Here is a 21,057-nt window from a genome sequence, read left to right as displayed (position 1 = left end):
CAAGCATATTCTCCACTATGTCATGGCGCATGGCACTCTTCAGGAATGGCTAATCTAGGAGAAAGGGCAGCACTGTACCTGTCAATGGTACTGTCGTTCTGCAGCAGGGCAGTGACGAACAGTGGGAGTTTATCAGTCTTCTCTTTATGGACAGCAAACTCAAACTGGATTGGCCGCAGGTGCAGATAAAACTGTTCAAATCCCATCTCTCTGGCAAAGCCACTATACAGCCTGGGAAATGTAAAGAAAGTGTTAGAGGACCTGACCAAGCTAGTGAGAAGGGTCGCTAATGCCACTGATGATGGGATGACAGTCGGGGTACATATTGTTAGTGGTTGCCACATTTTTATATGTGTAATCAAACAAAGCATATGTGGTTAATGTGTAGATTCTCATTATTAAAGGGTATTTTTTAGTACATTTTGGTTTCACCATGGATAAATAACAGCTCTTTATATACATAGACCCCCCCCCCCCCCCCATTTCTGGGCACCAGAATGTTTTGGACAACTATTTGGCACACCAGTAGTTGCAAAGGCCCTACAGATGAGGAGCTTAGAGAGATTAAGAGGGCAGAAAGAACGCACACACAATTTACTGAAGCTGTATCAGATGAGGGATTGGAAACCACACTAAATGCATTTACCAAAGCGCATGTACAGTGGGAGCAATAATTATTTGATCCCTTGCTGATTTTGTAGGTTTGCCCACTTACAAAGAATGGAACTGTGTAGAATTTTAATCATAGGTACATTTTAACATTGAGAGACAGAATATCACAAAATAATCCACAATAACAACATCATATAAATTTTATAAATTTTATATCATATTTTCACATGAAATAAGTATTTAATCCATAGAACAATAGGACTTAATATTTAATAGCACAGAGGTCAGACGTTTGTTGTAGTTTTTCACCAGGTTTGCACAGATCTTGGGAGGGATTTTGGTCCACTCCTCTTTGCAGATCCTCTCCAAATCCTTAAGGTTCGCTTGGCAACTTGAAGCTTCAGCTCCCTCCACAGATTTTCGATGGGATTTAGGTCTGGAGACTGGCTAGGCTACTCCAGAACCTTAATATGCTTCTTTTTGAGCCACTCCTTTGTTGCCTTGGCTGTATGTTTTGGGTCATTGTCATGTTGGAAGACCCATCCACGACCCATTTTCAGTGCTCTCACTGAGGGAAGGAGATTGTCGCCCAAAATTTCCTGGTACATGGCCCCATTCATCCTCCCCTCGATACGATGAAGTCGTCCTGACCCCTTAGCTGAGAAACACCCCCAAAGCATAAGGTTTCCACCTCCATGCTTCACAGTGGGGATGGTGATCTTGGGGTTGTACTCAGCATTTCTCTTCCTCAAAACACGGCGAGTCAAGTTGAAGCCAAATAGCTCTATTTTGGTCTCATCTGACCACATCACCTTCTCCCAAGCCTCCTCTGGATCATCCAGGTGTTCTTTGGCAAACTTCAGACAGGCCTGTACATGTGCCTTCTTCAGCAGAGGAACCTTGCACGTGCAGCAGGATTTTAATCCTTCACGGTGTAATGTGTTACTGATGGTTCTTTTCGTGACTGTGGTCCCAACTGCCTTCAGGTCATCAACAAGCTCCTCCTGTGTAGTACTGGGCTGATCCCTGACCTTTCTCATGATCATTGATATCCCACGAGGCGAGATCTTGCGTGGAGCCCCAGACTGAGGGAGACTGGCGGTGACTTTGTGTTTCTTCCATTTTCTAATAATTGCTCCAACAGTTGTTAACTTCTCACCAAGCTGCTTGCTTATTTTCTTTTAGCCCATCCCAGCCTTGTGCAGGTCTATAATTTTGTCCCTGATGTCCTTAGACAGCTCCTTTGTCTTGGCCATGGTGGAAACGGAATCTGATTGATTGTGTGGACAGGTGTCTTTTATACAGCTACATAACGATGTAACGAGTTGACACAGGTGTTTTGGGTAATGAGTTGAGATTAGGAGTGCTTCTTAATGGAAAACTAACTGGTCTGTGGGAGCCAGAATTATTGCTGATTGGTAGGGGATCAAATACTTATTTCATGCAAAAATACGATAATAAATTTATAAAATCCCTCCCAAGATCTGTGCAAACCTGGTGAAAAACTACAACAAATGTCTGACCTCTGTGCTTGCCAACAAAGGTTTCTTCACCAAGTATTATTTCCTATTGTTCTATGGATCAAATACTTATTTCATGTTAAAATATGATATAAAATTTATAAAATTTATATGATGTTGTTATTGTGGATTATTTTGTGATATTCTGTCTCTCAATGTTAAAATGTACCTATGATTAAAATTCTACACAGTTCCATTCTTTGTAAGTGGCCAAACCTACAAAATCAGCAAGGGATCAAATAATTATTGCTCCCACTGTAGGTATTAATGACATTTTTGTTGGAATTGTGTATATATTATTCACATATTGCTGTCGCTTTTAAACAACCAAACTGAGACATTTAAACATTTAAACTGCCCAGTTCGTTGGCTACATGTTTATGCTCTTCAGATATCAAGGCTGTTGACAGATGGAGAATATCATGAGAAAATGCCTGCAATACAGCAAGGAAAAATGCGTACAAATTGTCTGGAGCGTGTGTAAAGGTACAGACATTTTTACGATAATTTCTATTTTATAAATCTAAATGTTGGTGTGGTTTTAGGCTTAGGTACAATTTATGGTCAAATCTGGTCGTACGACCTATTCATGCACGAGGCCTCTGGGAACCAGCAGCCTATTGCACCAGTATAACATGAATTCAAACAAAGGCTAGTTTGAGCGTAAAATTCAGAGTTACACCATAACGTAATTTAAACCGGATGCACCTACTCATTTCGTTCCAGTCTAGAGTAAAGATACATTATTTACATAAATGTACACCTACTCCCTACTTGGTGTAAAATCATTCCTAAACAATTGTTGACATAACGCATCGATTTGTAAGATTGGGAAACATATTGTAAGAGGAATTCAGCATGGTATAAACTAGCATGAGATGACAGATCCGAATTTCTGCTTTTATTTCCTGGTATTTTTATCTAGATTAGTTAAACATCTTAGAACATCACCTTTAGTATCAGACCACCCAATTTTTAGGTGAGCAAAAGTATTGGAACATGTGACTGACAGGTGTTTCTTGTTGCCCATAAGTGTCCTGTCAGATTGATTGGTTAACATGTTCTACCTATTACATCAATCAAGAAAGGTTAAGTGCAGTATCATTTGTCCCTGACGGGGAAGGGAAACAAATAATGCTCAACTGTGACAGCAGTGCAGTCTCCGAGGCAGCCTCAATCAGCCGATGGCGGAGAGTGACCAGCTCCAGCAACTTAGAGAACGTCTCCACCATGAAGAGCTGCCTCTCCTTGCCCCGCATCTTCTCCTCTTCCTTGGCTGAGCCGAGCACCATCAGACCGATGTCTCTGACAAAGAAAGGGTCCTCAAAGAAAACTTCTGAAAACAACTGGAGACACAGGACGGCATTCGTTTAGTTTTATTCCATCAATCCCAATTGGGCTTCTACAGTGGGGATGGGGAGGGGGGCAGTGGCTAGACTGCCAGAAAAGTTTCTGGTTTGAATCAATTATGTTCTGTTGTCTAAGATAACATTTGTGTTTTGTTCTAAAATGAGAGATACAGTATGTCCTCATCCTCCTGAGTTTTTGTCACAGAAATTGATTGTCACAGATTCCAGAGTTTTTCCAGAGCTCATGTCATTTCAATAATTTCCTGCTGCTGTGCATGAGATATATTAGTTAATTTCATGAATGAATGTTTTTCTAAAATGCTATGGGCCAGATTTTCTAAAGGACTGTGAAGGTTCAGACATAAAAACATTTGCAATAAGGTCGCAATATCTAGGTGAGATTTACTAATTGGTCGCAATGGGTCAAGTAATTTTTTCTTTGCCAAGTCAAGTCACAGGATATGTCAAGTCAAATCGGGTCCCATTTCATGTTGAGAGCCACCAAACCATGTTTTTGAGAAAAACACCTTCCAAGTTTAGTCATACTTTAGATATTTATTTGATTTAAGAAGAACAACAATTTACAGTAAACATATCATTTTATCCATATATCTGGTCTCCTCTCCACCATTTTCTTCTGGCTGAACAGCAGGGCCAACTAGATGATTTAATTTCTGTAATCTGTCTCTGGCTTTCTCAAGTTCTTTTTCACCAGCCTCACTGACATTATCTCCCTTAACCAACTGAAGCATGTGAAAATCTGGTCCTCTTCAGTTTCTTTGTCTCTGGGATAAGGGTCAGCATCTGTGATTGTGCGACTGGAGACAATATGCTAGTCAGCTTCCAAACAAGTGGAACTCCGGTGCTGTCATTTTACATTTAAAAGCTTAAAAACTATATTTTTACTCTGAATTTCGCATTAAGACGTACAGATATGAAAGCCAAGATATTGTTCTACTAAAATAAGATGAAACCACAAAACAGCCAATAACGACTAAATATCTGAAATTCAGAAGGAAGATACATGTCTTTGCTATGACCATAGACCACCGGTACAGATCTAGGACATTCCTGGTGATCAGGCTACAATTTCTAATTAAAATGAAGATTGTTCAAGTTCAGTTATGCCATTCTTCTCATTACAGATGGGTATAAGAAAAAGAACAAAATACTGTACCCGAGGGATCACAGTCTACAATAGCCACAAACAATTCAAAACAGAAATAAATACAGGAATTAAAATGATAAAGAAATAAAAACAGTGGACAATAAATACAATGTAAATTATGCATTTTCCTGCTTTTGGGATTTATATCAAAGACAAACTGAACCGCACGATCCACAAAAACCTTTAATTCGATTTTGAGTAGGCTGGGGACATTGGACGACAATTGTGAAAGCCCAGGAATTAGAAATAGTTGATGTCATAGACTGGGCTGCGACTCATGGCTTAGACCTGGGTTAAGCAGGTTGGTGGCAAAAGGGTGCTGGGGCCACTGCTCTTCCTCATTTACATAAATTTCCTTGACATAAGCATTGAAAGTAATTTAGTTAAATTTGTAGATGATACAAAACTAGGAGGTTTAGCTAACAGTATGGACTCTAGAAAGACTGCATTTGGGGAGCTCCTCACTCAGTCACTGTCAGTCAGTTATTCAGTGAGGGATGCACATAGCTAAACCAATTAGTAAATCCCACGTAAATATTGCTAAAATGGGCTATATACAGGAACAATCCTTTTTTTCTCATTAGTTTTATACTTAGCATGTATGGGGGGAACCCACATCCTTCTGAATCTGTGAACTGTAGGAAGCCCCAGAAGGTGCCATTGACTGCCATTTTTGCAGTGCCTGCACCAGTAGCCTCTGCTCCAAAGCCACCTTTTCACTGGTGGTCTTGGCTCTGTGCAGATGGCAGAGTTCTGTGTGGGCCTGAGTCAGGGCCTGGTGCAGCTGGGAGGCCAGGTAGAGAGAGGGGTGGAACTCCAGCAAATACACACTCCTCAGGGCAGGGCTATGACATCAAACGAAAGCACATAAACACACACGCTCATGAATACACACACACATACAGCACATGCATGCATACACATGCACACCCATACAGGAACAGGCAGCCGTGGACAAACAGAACCATACAGAATCAGAAACAAACCCACACAGATGCAAACATATACATGAAATAAACTTAAAGGTATCACTGATTTTGAGCAATAGTTTAAATATATTCAACCCAAAAACTATGTTTTAAAGTAGAGATAATGATTGGCAAATGCTGAAAAAGACAGGAAATTCACAGAAGCACCGAGAACATTATCTTAACATATGCACTGACAAGGCTTCCAACACACAATGCATTAATGCAGCAGGCATGGGTACTGTAACTATGGTGGTCTACTTCAAACAACATGTACCACTGGGCAGGCAGCTTTTTGCAATCCTTATTGAGTTATAGTTTTAATTTTAGATTGATAAAAGAAAATATCTTAAAATCCAGCCCATAGGGCAGTCATATGTCTTTTACTCAAGAGTGGACTCCGTCTAGCCACTCTACCATAAAAGCAGTAGAAATGTTCTTATACCCTTGCCCTGATCAAAGCCTCGCGACAATTTTATCGCAGAGGTCAACAGAGAGTTCCTTGGACTTCATGATTTTTGTCCTGAAATGCAGTGTGAATTGTGAGACATTATGTACACAGGTGTGTGCCTTTTTAAACTAAGTCCAATTAATTCAATTTGCCACAGGTGGACTCCAATCAAGTTCTCGACACATCGCAATGATAATTCAAGAAAACTAGATGCAGTTTGGAATGCCACAGCAAAGGGTCTGAATTCTTATGTAAATAAGAAATTTCAGTTTTTGATTTTTAATACTTTTGCAAAAACAAAATTCTGAAAACATGTTCTCAATCGGACTTTATCGGTTATTGAGTGTAGACTGATGGCTAAAAATGGCAATTATATCCATTTTAAAATACATCCATTTATCCATTTTTAAACACAATAAAGTGTACAAAAAGTGAAGGGATCTGAATACTTTCTGAAGCCACTGTATGATGTATAATGCATATCATGTATTAAAATTATTTGAAAATTATTTAGAAATGTTCCACAATATTGCTGTTTCAAGGTTTAAATCAGATTGATCAGGCTGAGGACCAGAAGTGGATGCTATCACTGTAAGGAGCTGATGAGCCGTGCTTGCCTGCTGTTGCCAAGGGAGACAAGCAGTTTGGGGATGTAGTTCAGAGGCAGCCCATAATCCTGTCCTAGCCCTCTTGGCCCATCCCTCCAAACCTGTTGGAGATAGTGCCGCTGCTCATCTATCTGATGGTCAGAAACACAAATGAGACAGAACCTGTTATGGAAGCCTAAATACACAATTATACACACAAGCCTAAATCACCACCCATTCCTCTCCCAAAAGTCTGGAACCAATCTATACTGATCATAATATCACTGTTCTGCACTGCCTTTTATTTTTTATTTGAACTTTTAATTATAAAGATTAACATTAAAAATGCCATTCAATTTTAACCACCAATAACCACCACTACCCATCAGGCCATTTCAGGCTATTTCCTTAAATAAAGGACATAACTTGAGTTCTGTCTGTTAGTTTATCATTGTTTATTATCATTATTCTCGTAATTTATAATTTTTTCATATTCATGTCTGGTGTTCTGTTTACATTCATTAGTCTTTGCACCTGTCTTCCCCTGTGATGTCTGAGTCTGAATGTTTACGAGCTCGAGTCACTCCCCTGTCTGCGTGCGCCACTATTCGGGTTAGTTCCGGGGTTCAACCTTCCTTCCAATCTTGCATTCCTTACTTCCGGCTTCTTTCGTTAATTAATGTTGTAAAGCACTATTCTTATTAACAACTACTAAATTTAGATATTGTACAGTACTAATCATATTCATACACTTACTGTCTGTCTAACTAACAAACTGTCACTTAATTTGGTACTTTAGATTTAATCACATAACTAACTTACTAACGCATCTCAAGTTTCAATTCTGTTCTGTAATTCCGCCTCCCTATTCTATCAGTAATTACTTGCTTAGTTTCAGCAAAGTATTTGCACCTGCCTCTCCGTATCTCTGCATCTCCTGATTCTGTGCAATTGTCTACTCCCTAGTCCGGAGCGGTTTGTAATACATGTGTGTCTTTGTAAATCCAGTCCGCGTTTTCGTTTCCCCCTCGTTATTGTGTTATTACCCTTTCATGTGTCTCACCTGATTTTTATTTGTTAGACGGCCCTCACTCCCATGCCCCACCTAGTTTGTCTCATTCCCCTGTGTATTTATACTTGTCCTTTTCAGTTGCACCTTGCTAGTTCATCTTGTCCTGTTTTGAGTCCCGAGCCCTTTAATTCCTTCCCCCTGTTCTAGCTCCCTTATTCCCAAGCCTTGTTTTCCCGAGACCTTGTTTCCCAAGCCCTTGCCCTTATGGCATTCCGTCTTTGTTCGTTTTTGTGGGCTTTGTACCTCTGCCCTGATTTTGGATTGCCTTCCTGGTTTTGACCCATTGCCTGTTTGGATTACGCTCTGTCTGCCCCTTCATCTGCCGTCATTAAAATCCTGCCATTTTTCCACACCCCTGTGTCTGCTTCTGGTTCCTCTGTCCTCCCCGCTGTGACGGGGAGGCCATTTCTCAACGGGAATTGAAAAGAAAGATAGAAAAAAATCATATTACATTGGGTGATGGGTAACCTGGGGCTTGTTTCATGAAAGTTGCGACCTCTAAGCTGAAATGTATGAGATTTCTCCTGCTCTTTTTGGAAATCGCAATTACAAGCCGAAAAATGGAAGTATGTTCAAGAAGTGTGTTCAGTAAATCAGCTATCATTCTTGTAGCATTCCTCACCTCAACGTGAGCTGGCCATGCATGTCCGAGGAGAGGAAAATTATATTTGACTTGAACTATTACATCTCCCTGATACACCTAATAGCCTATAGCAGTGCTACTCAATTCCATGTCCAGTGGGCCACAGTGACTGCAGACATTTGCTCGTATCGTGTGCTACACAACCTAATTTCACTTATTAGCATATTATCTGAACCAAGCAGGTAAAATAATCAGTGAAAGCAGGTGGTGTAAAGCACGTGGAGTTGAGTAGCGCTGGCCTACACTTTATTGTACCATTAGGCCACCTAGAAGCCTCCATCAGTAAATCAATGATTCTGAAAAATTCTGCATGACGGAATGGTCAGAAATAACTCTAAATGTGTTCGGTAACCTTATCATGGCTGTATTTGCCAGGGGTGTTTGCACAAATTATTAAACAAGGGGTGGCAATAATTTTTCGTTGAAAAATTTACTTTGGTTGAAGCATTAGTATAGCACACTTCTTTATGCATGCTGAAATTTTTTAGTTTTTTTTAGTTTACAGTATTTCTGTGCATGTTTTTCAAGGGTGCTAATAATTCTGAAGACCACTGTATATATTATACTGGTGTGTGCCTTTCTAAACTATGTCTAATAAATTCTATTATCATAGGTGGTCTGCAATCAAGTTCTAGACACTTCTCAAGGATCATTAAAGCAAACAGGATAAACCTTACCACAACTTGAGTGCCACAGCAACAGGTCCATTTAAAATTAAATCAGCAACAAAGTACAAAAGGTGAAGGGGTCTAAATACTTTCTGAAGCCAATGTATACTTTTACATCGATGTGGCTCAGCCTACTTTTCGTATGGGGACACTTGAAGCAACATGAGGTCACACTCCTCTGAGTGGCCTAAGATTTGTGTTAAGAAGGTTCCATATACATAATATTTCCTGTCATGGAAATCTATATCATTCAATTATTTCATTGACTCCACAATTATCTAAAGGGTGGGCGTGATCACAGAAGATTATTTTAACGCATTTGATAAGTTATTGCGATCTGTGAGTGAAAATCGCAGATTGCTTTTGTGAAACAAGCCCCAGAATACCAAAACAAAAAAACAATGTGTTAGTTTTCAGTTATGGGTTTGGGGTCTTGGGAACTTGTGGGCAGGACAAACAAAGTGAGGTTTCAGCCTAATGCAGAATGCTATATCTACTCTGGGTAGGTACGTTTCTCCTAATAAAGTTTTAAAGAAGGCGTATTTAGCACCCATGCAGTCGACTGAGGCCTTGGCTTACTTGGCAGTTGAGGACCAGGCTTAGGAGCTGCTGGTGGCTCTGCATGCAGCCCAGCTCCTCCCTGTATGCCTGGACGAAGTAGCCACTGCTCAGTTCCAGCCGAGGCCATCGGTACATGACATCTGTGATGACCTGGGCTAGGCGGAACCTCTCCCCATTGTCAGACACATGCTGGTAGGCCTCAAAGTAGAAATCTATCAGCTACCAATGGTACCAGGAATAGAAGAAAAAATTAACTCATCAATTAACAGTATTTACATCCATCCATCCATCCATCATCTTAACCCGCTTATCCTGAACAGGGTCGCAGGGGGGCTGGAGCCTATCCCAGCATACATTGGGCGAAAGGCAGGAATAAACCCTGGACAGGTCGCCAGTCCATCGCAGGGCACACACACCATTCACTCACACACTCATACCTATGGGCAATTTAGACTCTCCAATCAGCCTAACGTGCATGTCTTTGGACTGTGGGAGGAAACCGGAGTACCCGGAGGAAACCCACGCAGACACGGGGAGAACATGCAAACTCCACACAGAGAGGCCCCGGCCGACGGGGATTCGAACCCAGGACCTCCTTGCTGTGAGGCGGCAGTGCTACCCACTGCGCCATCCGTGCCGCCCACAGTATTTACAGCACCCTCCAAATTATTTACATCCTTAATAAAGATTAGCAAAGAAGGCTTTATACAATAAGCAATACAGGTAATGAGATGTATGCTCAAAATAAATTATATTCTTTGAATTAATACAATTTCTCAGAGAAAAATAACCTTCACATCCTAGTTTCAGTTTGTGGTCTGCCCCCTTCAGTCTATACACAAATTTTCCATTGGGTTCAAGCTGAATGAGATGGCCATTGGAAAACAGCAATTTTGATTCTGAGGAAAATTAGGCTCATTTTCTTCCAGAGAGATTAATCTGCAGATTAACCAACTCCCTGACATGGGGATAATTATGTGAATGCTAATGATAGTAGCCTAAAATCTACAATATACAGCAAGTCCATATCTATTTTAGGATCCACCTCAACTCCAGTCACCCTACAGTTTGGGAACCACTGATTTTAAGCCTTTGTCTACGGTTGCCTGAGTTACCTGCATTTTGTTTCTGAGGAAGGCCTCCTCGCAAATCCACAGGTCCAGTAGCACTGCTAAGCGGTCCACATCCAGCTGAGCCCAGAACCGCAGGTCCATTTCAGAATCTGACAACCTTTGAGAGGCATCTTTTCCTGTGAGAGCACATTTCAGAATAAACTATTCTATTACCACAATGATTTCCACTCTTCTCTCTCGCCTACACATGTTTTTCGACCATGTTTCTCATGAGTGTCATCTTTGTCTCTCTCACACATACACTCAGTGACCACTTTATTAGGTATACCTGGACATCAGCTCATTAATGCAAATATCTAATCAGCCAATCATGCGGCAGTAACTCACAGCATAAACGCATGCAGACATGGTCAAGAAGTTCAGGTTTAAACATACGAATGGGGAAGAAATGTGATCTAAGTGATTTTGACCATGGAATGATTGTTGGTACCAGACAGGGTGGTTTGAGTATATTTGAAACATTTGATCCCCTGGGACAGTCAATAGACTAGACAGAATGGTGCAAAAACAAAAAACATCCAGTGAGCAGCTGTTTTGTTAGCAAAAATGCCTTGTTAATGAAAGAGGTCAGACAGGAAGACAACGGTAACTCAAGCCATGCATTACAACAGTGGTATGCAGAAGAGCATCTGTGAATTCACAACACCAAACCTTGAACTGCATCAGAAGACCAATGCATAAAAGTCTAAAAAATATCCAAGAAAGTGGTCATTGAGTCTATGTGTTTGCCATATCTCACCTGTATGTTGCACCCGCATCATTTCTGCATCCCACATTTGCATGCTTCTCTTGTAATTCTCTCCACTGTATTTTTGTGGATCATCAAAGTGTCTCTCGTGTCCCCGCTCTGTATTTGAGTTTCACTTTTTTGTCTCAGAGCCTTCCTCTGTGCCTCACACTAAACCTGTACGGTGGTGTTTCTTGACGGGTCAAAACTTTGGTAGTTTTCGGTACTGTAATGTAAAAAGCGGACTGGCTATAGGATATTTTCATATTTTCGGTTCTCAAAAGCGTTTTGCATATCATATAAACTGTAGATCTTGTCTGCCAGAGAATTCAAAGCACAACAGGTTACACAGTACCAATAGACTCACCAAAAGGAATTTGATGAGGAGGGAACATGAATTAACCACAGAACTCTCATACAGTTGTCAGGACAGTTCTGTGGTATCGACCCTCTTAGAGGCAACGCCATAACAACAACATAACATAAAAAATGTATTCAGCTCAGGCTGCTATAAACTATGAGATTGTGAAAAGATGGTAGGCTGTATCAGAAAGAGAATTAGCGGGGTGTCGTGCAGCTTAATTCCTGAAACACACTGTTCAATTAATATTTACAGTAGCACTGTCTACTGTTTGTCTTATGTTTGTCACCAGAGAGTCTGTTTTGTGGTGTGGCTGACTAACAGCTACAGATTTAAAATAAACAGAAATGATTTGATAACTACAGTATAATACTGCAGCATTCAGTGGTGTTTGCATTCTTAACGCCATGAAATAGCCAAAGACCGCTTGCTAGGATTAGCCTGATGGGAGTTATTAAGCAGCCAGAATCTTTCTTTCAATTGTCCAACCAATTTGAAATGTGAAAGCACATTTAATTAAGTTTTGATTAACCTTTTAAACAATTAACCGTTCACACCCCTAGTAGCAACCACCTAGCAATTAGTCATACCCTAGCAACTTATATAGACTTATACAGGCTTCATAGACTTTCATTAAACATTCATGCTCATATTGTTTCATTAAACCAATTGCCTTGCATTATGCAGAAATACATCACCTCTCTGATTGGCTGTTATAAATGCCTAGCAACCACATAGCAACTGATTGGTAATACCCTTGTGACATCCACACTTCATGTCTATATATAGTGTGGATATATAGTGTGAAGTACAGTGGTGGCCACTTGCCTCCAAAACATGACTTAATTTCATAATGTTCATGAAACATGCAGACGGTTGCTCTGAGCACAACAAATATCAGATGAAGTGAGTCCTACTGTTTTTATCCACTTTTAACTTTAATATTTGGTATGTCCACCTTTTGCAGCAATTACAGCAGAACATCTCTCTGGCATAGTGTCAATATATTTCCTGAGAACTTCAACACTAATGTTATCCCATGCCTTCTGAAACTCAAGCCAAAGGCTTTCCTTTGAATGTACAATAGATCTGTCCAGTTTATTGTCCAACTCGCCCCAAATTTGCTTGATGGGGTTGAGGTCCGGACTTTGAGCGGGCCAGTCCATCATTTTCAATGTTCCAGCAGATTCCTTTGGTCCCAGGTAGTTCCGGCAATAGTTAGAAGAATGTTTAGGGTCATTGTCCTCTTGGAAAATAAATCCAGGCCCAATAAGACGACTCCCAGATGGTACTCCGTGCACCAGAATGTTGTGGTATACTTTGTTATCCATGATGCCATCAATTTTCACTAAGTCACCTGTTCCTGAGGCTGAAATGGCACCCCACACCATAATACTACCCCCTCCGTGTTTAACTGTTGGCAAGAGACACTCATTTTTATATCTCTCCCCCTCCCTCCGTCGAACATATACTCTTCGCTTGTTGCCAAAGTGTTCAAACTTGGACTCATCAGTCCACAACACTTTATACCAATCTTCCTTTGTCCATTTCTTGTGTTCTTTTGCAAATTTCTGGCGTTTCACTATATTTTTCTCTCTCAGTAATGGTTTCTTTGGTGCTATTCTGCCAACAAGTCCTTCTTCTCCCAGTTTCTGACGCACAGTTCTTGAAGACACTGTTGCACCATTAGTCATTGTGGTGTTGATCTCGTCACGCAGTTCTCGTGAGGTCTTTCTTCGGTCCTTAAGACTGAGAATTTTGAGATGCTTCACTTGTCTGTCTGAAAGTTTCTTTTTTCTACCTCTCCCCTTTCAGTTCTGGTGTGAATTGGTGGCATCATGACGGTCTAAAGTGTACTTTACAGTGCTTGGACTGCATCTCAAGTCCTTGGCTATGCGGCGGTAACTCCAGCCAGCATCAAAAAGGGCCTTTATTCGAACCCGTTGCTCACTCGTTAGCTCCTTCTTCACCTTAGCCATGTTCAAAAAGCAACATGTGCTTCAAGACTACTTCTAGAGGCTTTGAATTTATACCAATTGGTGGTGTGGCCTCAGTGACAAAACCCTGATGTTACCAATCACTTAATGAGCAGGATAGGCCTTGTACATTCAAAACAATCACACAGCTGTGTCCTAAGACTCTTGCATCACCATCAATTTAAGCACGATCACACCTGACAATGATTACACAGGTAATTTGGCTTCTTCTGTGAAGGAACATGATTGTGTGACATTGGCAGTGAAATAGGCCTAGCTTGTTTTTTGTATGGAAAATGACGTAAATCTCCTTATGATGGCCCTATTCTATGGTTTATAGAGCATAATGATGACTTTGTAGATATTGAATTTGTTTTATGGGTATTTTAATGGCCAATTCAACTAAAACAACTGAAACCTCTTAAATATGCCAAGTGTTCTAATAATTTTGGGCACCACTGTATATATTGTCTTAATTTTTCATACACTTTCATTAAGCTAATAACCCTATTATTATGCAATAGCACCTCGTCTAACCTGTTTAGAATATCTTACAGCCACCTAGCAAATGACTAGTAATACACTAGCAACTTTTATCATTCACATATAAAGTTTACATACTGCTTATATGCTTCAAATAGATCCATTCTGCCAATTGCCTTTCATGGTGTAATATTACCTCACCTCACCGATTGGCTGTTATAAATACTGATCAACCACCTAGCAGCTGACAAGTAACACTAGCAACTGACAACTGACCTATCACACCATAGCAACCACCGAGTAATACCAAAGCAACCATCTAGCAGCATCCTAGCAACCACCTAGTAATACCTTAGCAACACCCTAGCAACCACCTAATAATACCTTAGAAACCACCGAGCAAGCACCTAGCAACATCCTAGCAACCCCCAAGCAACCACCTAACAAAACCCTAGCAACCATCAAGCAACCATCTAGCAACACCCTAGCAACACGGCGGCGGCCTCTAGCATAGTGGTTAAGGTACATGACTAGGACACGCAAGGTCGGTGGTTCGATCCCCGGTGTAGCCACAATAAGATCCACACAGCCGTTGGGCCCTTGAGCAAGGCCCTTAACCCTGCATTGCTCCAGGGGGATTGTCTCCTGCTTAGACTCATCAACTGTATGTCGTTCTGGATAACAGCGTCTGCCAAATGCCAATTATGAAATAATGTAATAATGTAATGTAACACTCTAGTAACACCATAGCAACCATGTAGCAACCACCTGGAAACACGTTAGCAACACCCTAGCAACCACCAAGCAACACCTTAGCAATGACCTAGGAACACCCTAGCAACCACCAATGTCTGGTCAAAATCCAATGTGATAAAATCCAATGTCAATGTCAAAATACAATGTGCTGGAGTACAGAGCCAAAATAACATGAATTGTACCACAGTCCAAATACTGCACTGTAGGTGAAACATCAAATATTTCAAAACATCTCAACTTAACTTGCATGTTGAGGGTCCACTGAAAAGCAGTGAATTTGCATACTGCTGTTGTTTTTGTTACTTTGAATGATTTAGAGCCACAAAATGAGGAGCCAACTTTAAAAATGGTGTAATGCCCTTCAATTGTGGAACACTTGCAATATCTGGCTCTTTTTATCAGACTGGTGCCTCATCGCAGATGTGTTGTTTTCGAAAACACTAATACGTGGACTGGCCTTAGAATTACTTTTTGTGTGTGTGTGTGTGTGTGTGTGTTTGGTGGTGGTGGTGGGGTGGTGCTAAGCGCAGTTGCCTTAGAATAGAATGGAATAGAATAGGGGGGTGGGAGGCTCCATACTACTTTTAGACAGGTGGTGGCACCCCTGGCCTGGTGTAACCTAGTATGTGCAATATGGGACCAATCTCACAAATAACATAATCATAATGTGTGTGACATTCTTCATAATAGATTACTATGATTCTAAGTTGGTGTGCCTTGAGATTCTGGTTTGATATCTGGTGTGCCTCAGGCTGAAAAATTATACTAGGCTTCTAGGCGCAACACTTTGGCCAGATGGTCAATGTATCTGTTGCAGATATCATTGGTCAGCATGGAATTCCATAATGTCTCAATAACCACAATACATTCCACTTCACTCTTGGGTTTGGCTTTATTACACTTAAAATTTGATTTAGACTATGGCTATGCATGCGCACTGAAAATAAAATAAAACAATTTTCCATTCATCTTTTAACTACACCAACCTTATCCATGAGAGCCAAGTCTTATGCTGACTAACCACCATCTAACTTTATGGAATCGTGGCAAGGAAAGTCACACATCGATTCTTGTAGCCTACATGTACTTAGGCAATAACTGGGTTTTACTGTTGGGTGAACTTATGGATATTTGAACAAGCTCAATATAACATACGGTAAGTCTGAAAAAATTATATTTATGACAATTTAAAACTTTACTGAGTTTGATTCAGTGAATAAATAGGCTATAGGTAGTTTGTTTCATTGTCTTCACACCCCCACCACCAGATTATAAATATTGAGAGGTGTTGATAGCCAAGGTGCAAATGTATCTGGCCCGCTTTTCAGTAAATGACAGAAGAGAACCCAATTGTAAAACCACAGAAGTTCAAGTTAAAGTCTTTATTAACTTTAGTGCAGAGTAAGGGTTGAGGGTTGATAAGCAGAAAACCGGCGTAATGCAGATCAGATAGTTCGTAATCGATAATTCATGCAAGGGTCCGGTAGCCCAGAAAACATAAACAACAAAAGTAATCCAAAGAATCATCAAGGTCACAGGCAGAGGGTCGAAAACAATAAGGCAGTCCAAACTGGCAGATAAACAAAATCGAAATCCAAAAACACAAACCGGTAAATCCAACACAGCGGGTCTCAGACGAACAGAAGGATAATCCAAGAATCAGAAGTTGAAAACAAAATGGGTTGACATACAGGTAATCAGCCAGGAAAAACCACTTGAAAGTATGGCGGAAGCACATGACAATCTGGCAAAGACTAAACAAAACAGACAGGTATATATAGGGAGACAACGAGAGGAAACAAGAATCAGGTGAGTACAACAATCAGGAGGTGGAACACAGGTGAAACGAATGACATGGAATTAATTAACTGACAGACAAACTACAGGAAGCACAGAGTGTGACAAGAGGTAAAAACACTGGGGACTTAGAATACAGATAACAGAAAAAATTGATCATGACGCTACTCCCATAAAAGGAATGTTTAAAAAAAAAAAAATCTCAATGTTGTTTTTGGCAATTAACAAAAATTGCTGGTTTAAAGATCCATGCAAAGTATGTTCTTTTGAGCCGACAGTGTTATGTCCTGGAGAATATTGCAGATATTAATGATTCATGCAGTTATTTTTCGCTATTATAATTGTGCTCCACCTGAGTTACCTCATATACTTCACAGTTGTACCATCGGTCTATGTTTATATTTGTTAAAATTGTCCAAGAACTGTTTGTGATCACCTCAAACACCTGTGACTTACTGTGTTATTAGTATCAAATTCAACAATCTGGTATTGTGACACTACTGTACACTATCTCTTATCTGCATCAATATGTCTCTCAACTGTGGGTCTCACATAGGTCTTCACTCCATCTGTTCCTTTTCTCTTGTGTGTATCACACTTACTTTTCTCTTGTGAGTATCAGACTTACTTACCTGCATTTCTCTGGATGTATAGTGATGCCACCAAAAGCAGAGAGTGCTCCAGCTCTTCCAAGTCCCTCAGGGCCACATCATAGACAATGTATAGCCCACACGCATCCTGCGTGTGCACAAATTCCTCCTCACTGCTGTAGTAGTCAAGGTGGTTATCTACTTCAGAGAATTCCATAAACTCAGCACAGTGGACCTGCAGATGTAGCACACACACACAGATGCACACAAACACACACATCTGTTAAAAAATGAAACCTGTGCTCAAGTGTATTGTGGATCAACCTGTATACAGCAGATATGTAACATGGGTTATGACAGGTATTTGTTATTAGAATTGCACAGGTGTCCCAGAACAACAACACAAGGCCAAATGCTACAGGAATGACAGCAATTTGTATTTAAGAGATTCCCTCTTTTTATGGTCCACCTCCACAGCCCCTCCCCCCCTTTCACAGGAACTTTGTTGTTTAACAAAAAACATAAATTCAAATCTTATGTATTTAATAATGATGGTAAATGGAATGCATTTATATAGCACTTTTATCCAAATCGCTTTATTAATGCCTCGTATTCACCCATAAGATAGAGAGTAGGCTGTCAGTGACAGTATTGTGACACAATACAGCGCTCAGTATTATTGAGCCAGATATGACCTGATCCATTGTTGTGTTTTTGAGAAACACATTTTTATATATTTATTATAGTTTCATACATTTTTGTAAAGAGGAGAATCTCTGGTCTCTTGTAATACGAACATTAGCCTAACGTTACATATTTACTCCAGATATTAAGCCAGTTATGCTCATTTATATATTAACTGCCACAAATGTATGTGATTTATTCACATAAATAACTAGAACTGTAGCAATCCGAGTTCATCACAGAATGTTCATTCAGACATTAGCCTACTCACAAGTTATCCTGAACTATGTGTTGAAGGTAGGCATGTCTTTGTGTTTGTAGGCTACCTTTGTGCATAAAACAAAGTTGTGGATGTATCCTTAGACAAACGCAAACAGAATGCTTTGAATTGGATGGCTGATTATTTATTTGTCATTATTGTCAAGTCGTGGAACAGCCAGGCACCGGAGTCAAAACAAATCTGCTTTGAGTTCTGTCGACTGCTCGATAGTTGCTGCTCCATTGACTGGGTTTAAAACTCAGGCAATGTCCTCTGGTGAGTCTGTTATCACTAAGTCTAACGTTAGCTATCTAGCCTAATTTCCCTGAGGTAAAGTTGTGAAATCCCCTCGTGTGGATAAAGCTCTCTCACTGATTAGACGATAAAAGAAAGATTATATTTTTCAGAATTTGCACTGTAGCTTTTACATAGGCTAGCCACTGTTGTTCATAGGCTGCTAGTGGAAGGGGAGGGTGAGGGGGAAGAGAGACCAAAAATGCGGCTCATCATTGACAATTTTAGCTAATGTTAATGTTATGTTCCTGTGTTCTGTCTGTTAGTTTATCATTGTTTATTATCATTCTTGTAATTTATTATTTTTTATATTTTTCATTAGTCTTTGCACTCGTCTTCCCCTGTGATGTCTGAGTCTGAATGTTTATTAGCCCAGTCACTCAGACACCCAGTCACTGCGTGCTCCACTATTCGGGTGTTTACGGTAGTTCCGGGGTTCAACCTTCCTTCCAACCTTGCATTCCTTACTTCCTGCTTTCTCTCCATTTCATGTTTGTACATAGCGCTAATATACTAATCCCAACTAACATAGAATTTGTACAGTACTAATTATATACTAACACACTAATATGTTTGTCAATCTAACAAACTAACATTCACTAGTTTTGGGTATTTGTAATTTAAATCACTTAACTAACTTACTAACGCATCTCCAGTTTCAATTCTGTTCTGTAACTCCGCCTCCCTATTCCATCACTGATTACTTGCTTAGGTTCAGCGAAGTATTCGCACCGGTCTCTCTATCTCTGCATCTCCTGATTCTCTGCAAATTGTCTACTCCCTAGTCCGGAGCCGTTTGTATTATGTGTGTCTTTGTGAATCCAGTCTGCGTTTTCGTTTCCCCCTCGTTATTGTCCTATTGTCATGTGTCTCACCTGATGTTTATTTGTTAGACGGCCCTCATTCCCATGCCCCGCCTAGTTTGTGTCATTCCCCTGTGTATTTATACCTGTCCTTTTCAGTTGCACGCTGCTAGTTCGGAATTAAGTTTGTTCCTATTTATACTTTTATAACAACGTCACATATATGGGATATATGGAAATTGCAGGAAATTGCAGGTATACCGATAACGTTTGGACGTCAGGGTTTATTTGGCTTGAAATAGCATTTTGATTGGATTTTTTTAAGTTTTCAAAGCTTTGGTCAACATAAGCCACATCGGCACTGAACGGGTTAAGAAATGTTTGATTTATTAATGTTTGATTAGGATAAATGCTCTGAACTGTCAAGACTCGGGACAGAAGAACCATGAGCAGACTCAGGGACAAGATTACGGCAGGCTTTATTGACAAGGGCAGATCCAGAACGTAATCCACAAACAGCCAATGGTCGTAATCCAGGGAGACAGGTACATAATCATACATAATCATACAGGCAGGCAGAGCATAATTGTGAAACAGGCAGAATTCAAAAACCAGGAGAAAGTCCAAACAGGCAGAGGTACAAAGACAAAAATCCAAAACAGTGTCCAAAAACCAGGCAGAGATATCATGGAGGGCCCTCGTTCTGGACCAGGAGGGACGTGGAGTCCAAGATGGTGCAAGGGCTGGAGCCTGAGACTGGGCCGGAGCCTGCAGTGTAGGCAGAGCAGGAGCCAGAAGCAGTGCAGGGGCCAAAGACGGGTCTTGGAGCCGACGTAGTGCAGGGGCCGGAGAATAGGAATAGGAGCCAGATCCTGGGACAGGGTTGGTGCAGATGCAAAAGGCGAGACCAGGAACTGTGCCGATGCAGGGTTTGAAGACAGGTCCTGGGATGGATCTGGAGGATGGGCCCGGAGAAGCACTGGAGACTGGACCTGGGGTGGCCCGGGGAACAGAGTCCTATGAATTGCTGGAGAAGGAGCCTGGGACAGCGCTGGACCTTGGATCTGGGACAGCACTGGAGGTGGAGCCCGGGGCGGTGCTGAGGACTGGAACTAAAGTAGAAGACTGGACCCGGAACGGAACCGGAAGCTGGACCTGGCGTGGTTCTGGGAGTTGGGTCTGGAGCAAAGCAGGAGACTGGACCCTGGAAGGAACAGGAAGCTGGACCTGACGTGGTTCTGGGAGCTGGGTCTGGAATGTGGCACTGGAAGCTAGATCTGGGGTGATCTAGGGTCTTTCAGCGAACTTATCCCTGGTTATGGGTATGCACTTTGTTGTACGTCGCTCTGGATAAGAGCGTCTGCCAAATGCCAATAATGTAATGTAATGTAATGGGTGAGGCAACAGAGTGGGCCTTGGACAGAACTGGAAGCTGGGTCTGGCGCAGCACTGGGGTCTGGGGTGAAGCAGGAGGCTGGACAGGAAGCTGGACCTGGCGCAGCACTGAGAACGGGTCCACCAATGTTGTATCCAGTCAAGCCGAGACTCAATTGCTGAAGCGATAATGATCCTGAATGCTCTCAGAAAGCCGAAAT

General features: G+C 41.1%; 1 protein-coding gene across 1 annotated transcript in view; it reads right to left on the bottom strand.

Moving 5' to 3' along the window:
- Positions 1–21,057, bottom strand: part of LOC133124596 (uncharacterized) — a 72,426-nt gene that overhangs the window by 6,230 nt on the left and 45,139 nt on the right. Inside the window, exons 19-25 of the mRNA XM_061235969.1 lie at positions 17,465–17,657; positions 10,715–10,848; positions 9,618–9,818; positions 6,686–6,807; positions 5,266–5,494; positions 3,276–3,478; positions 79–231 (exon numbers count right to left, since the gene is read on the bottom strand). Coding sequence (XP_061091953.1) covers positions 79–231; positions 3,276–3,478; positions 5,266–5,494; positions 6,686–6,807; positions 9,618–9,818; positions 10,715–10,848; positions 17,465–17,657 — 1,235 coding nt within the window. The remainder of the gene's footprint in view (positions 1–78; positions 232–3,275; positions 3,479–5,265; positions 5,495–6,685; positions 6,808–9,617; positions 9,819–10,714; positions 10,849–17,464; positions 17,658–21,057) is intronic.

The sequence above is a fragment of the Conger conger genome, chromosome 1, assembly GCF_963514075.1.
Source record: "Conger conger chromosome 1, fConCon1.1, whole genome shotgun sequence".
Lineage (NCBI taxonomy): Eukaryota > Metazoa > Chordata > Actinopteri > Anguilliformes > Congridae > Conger > Conger conger.
Note: the sequence above shows the minus strand (reverse complement) of the source record. Positions and strands in the feature narration are given on the sequence as shown.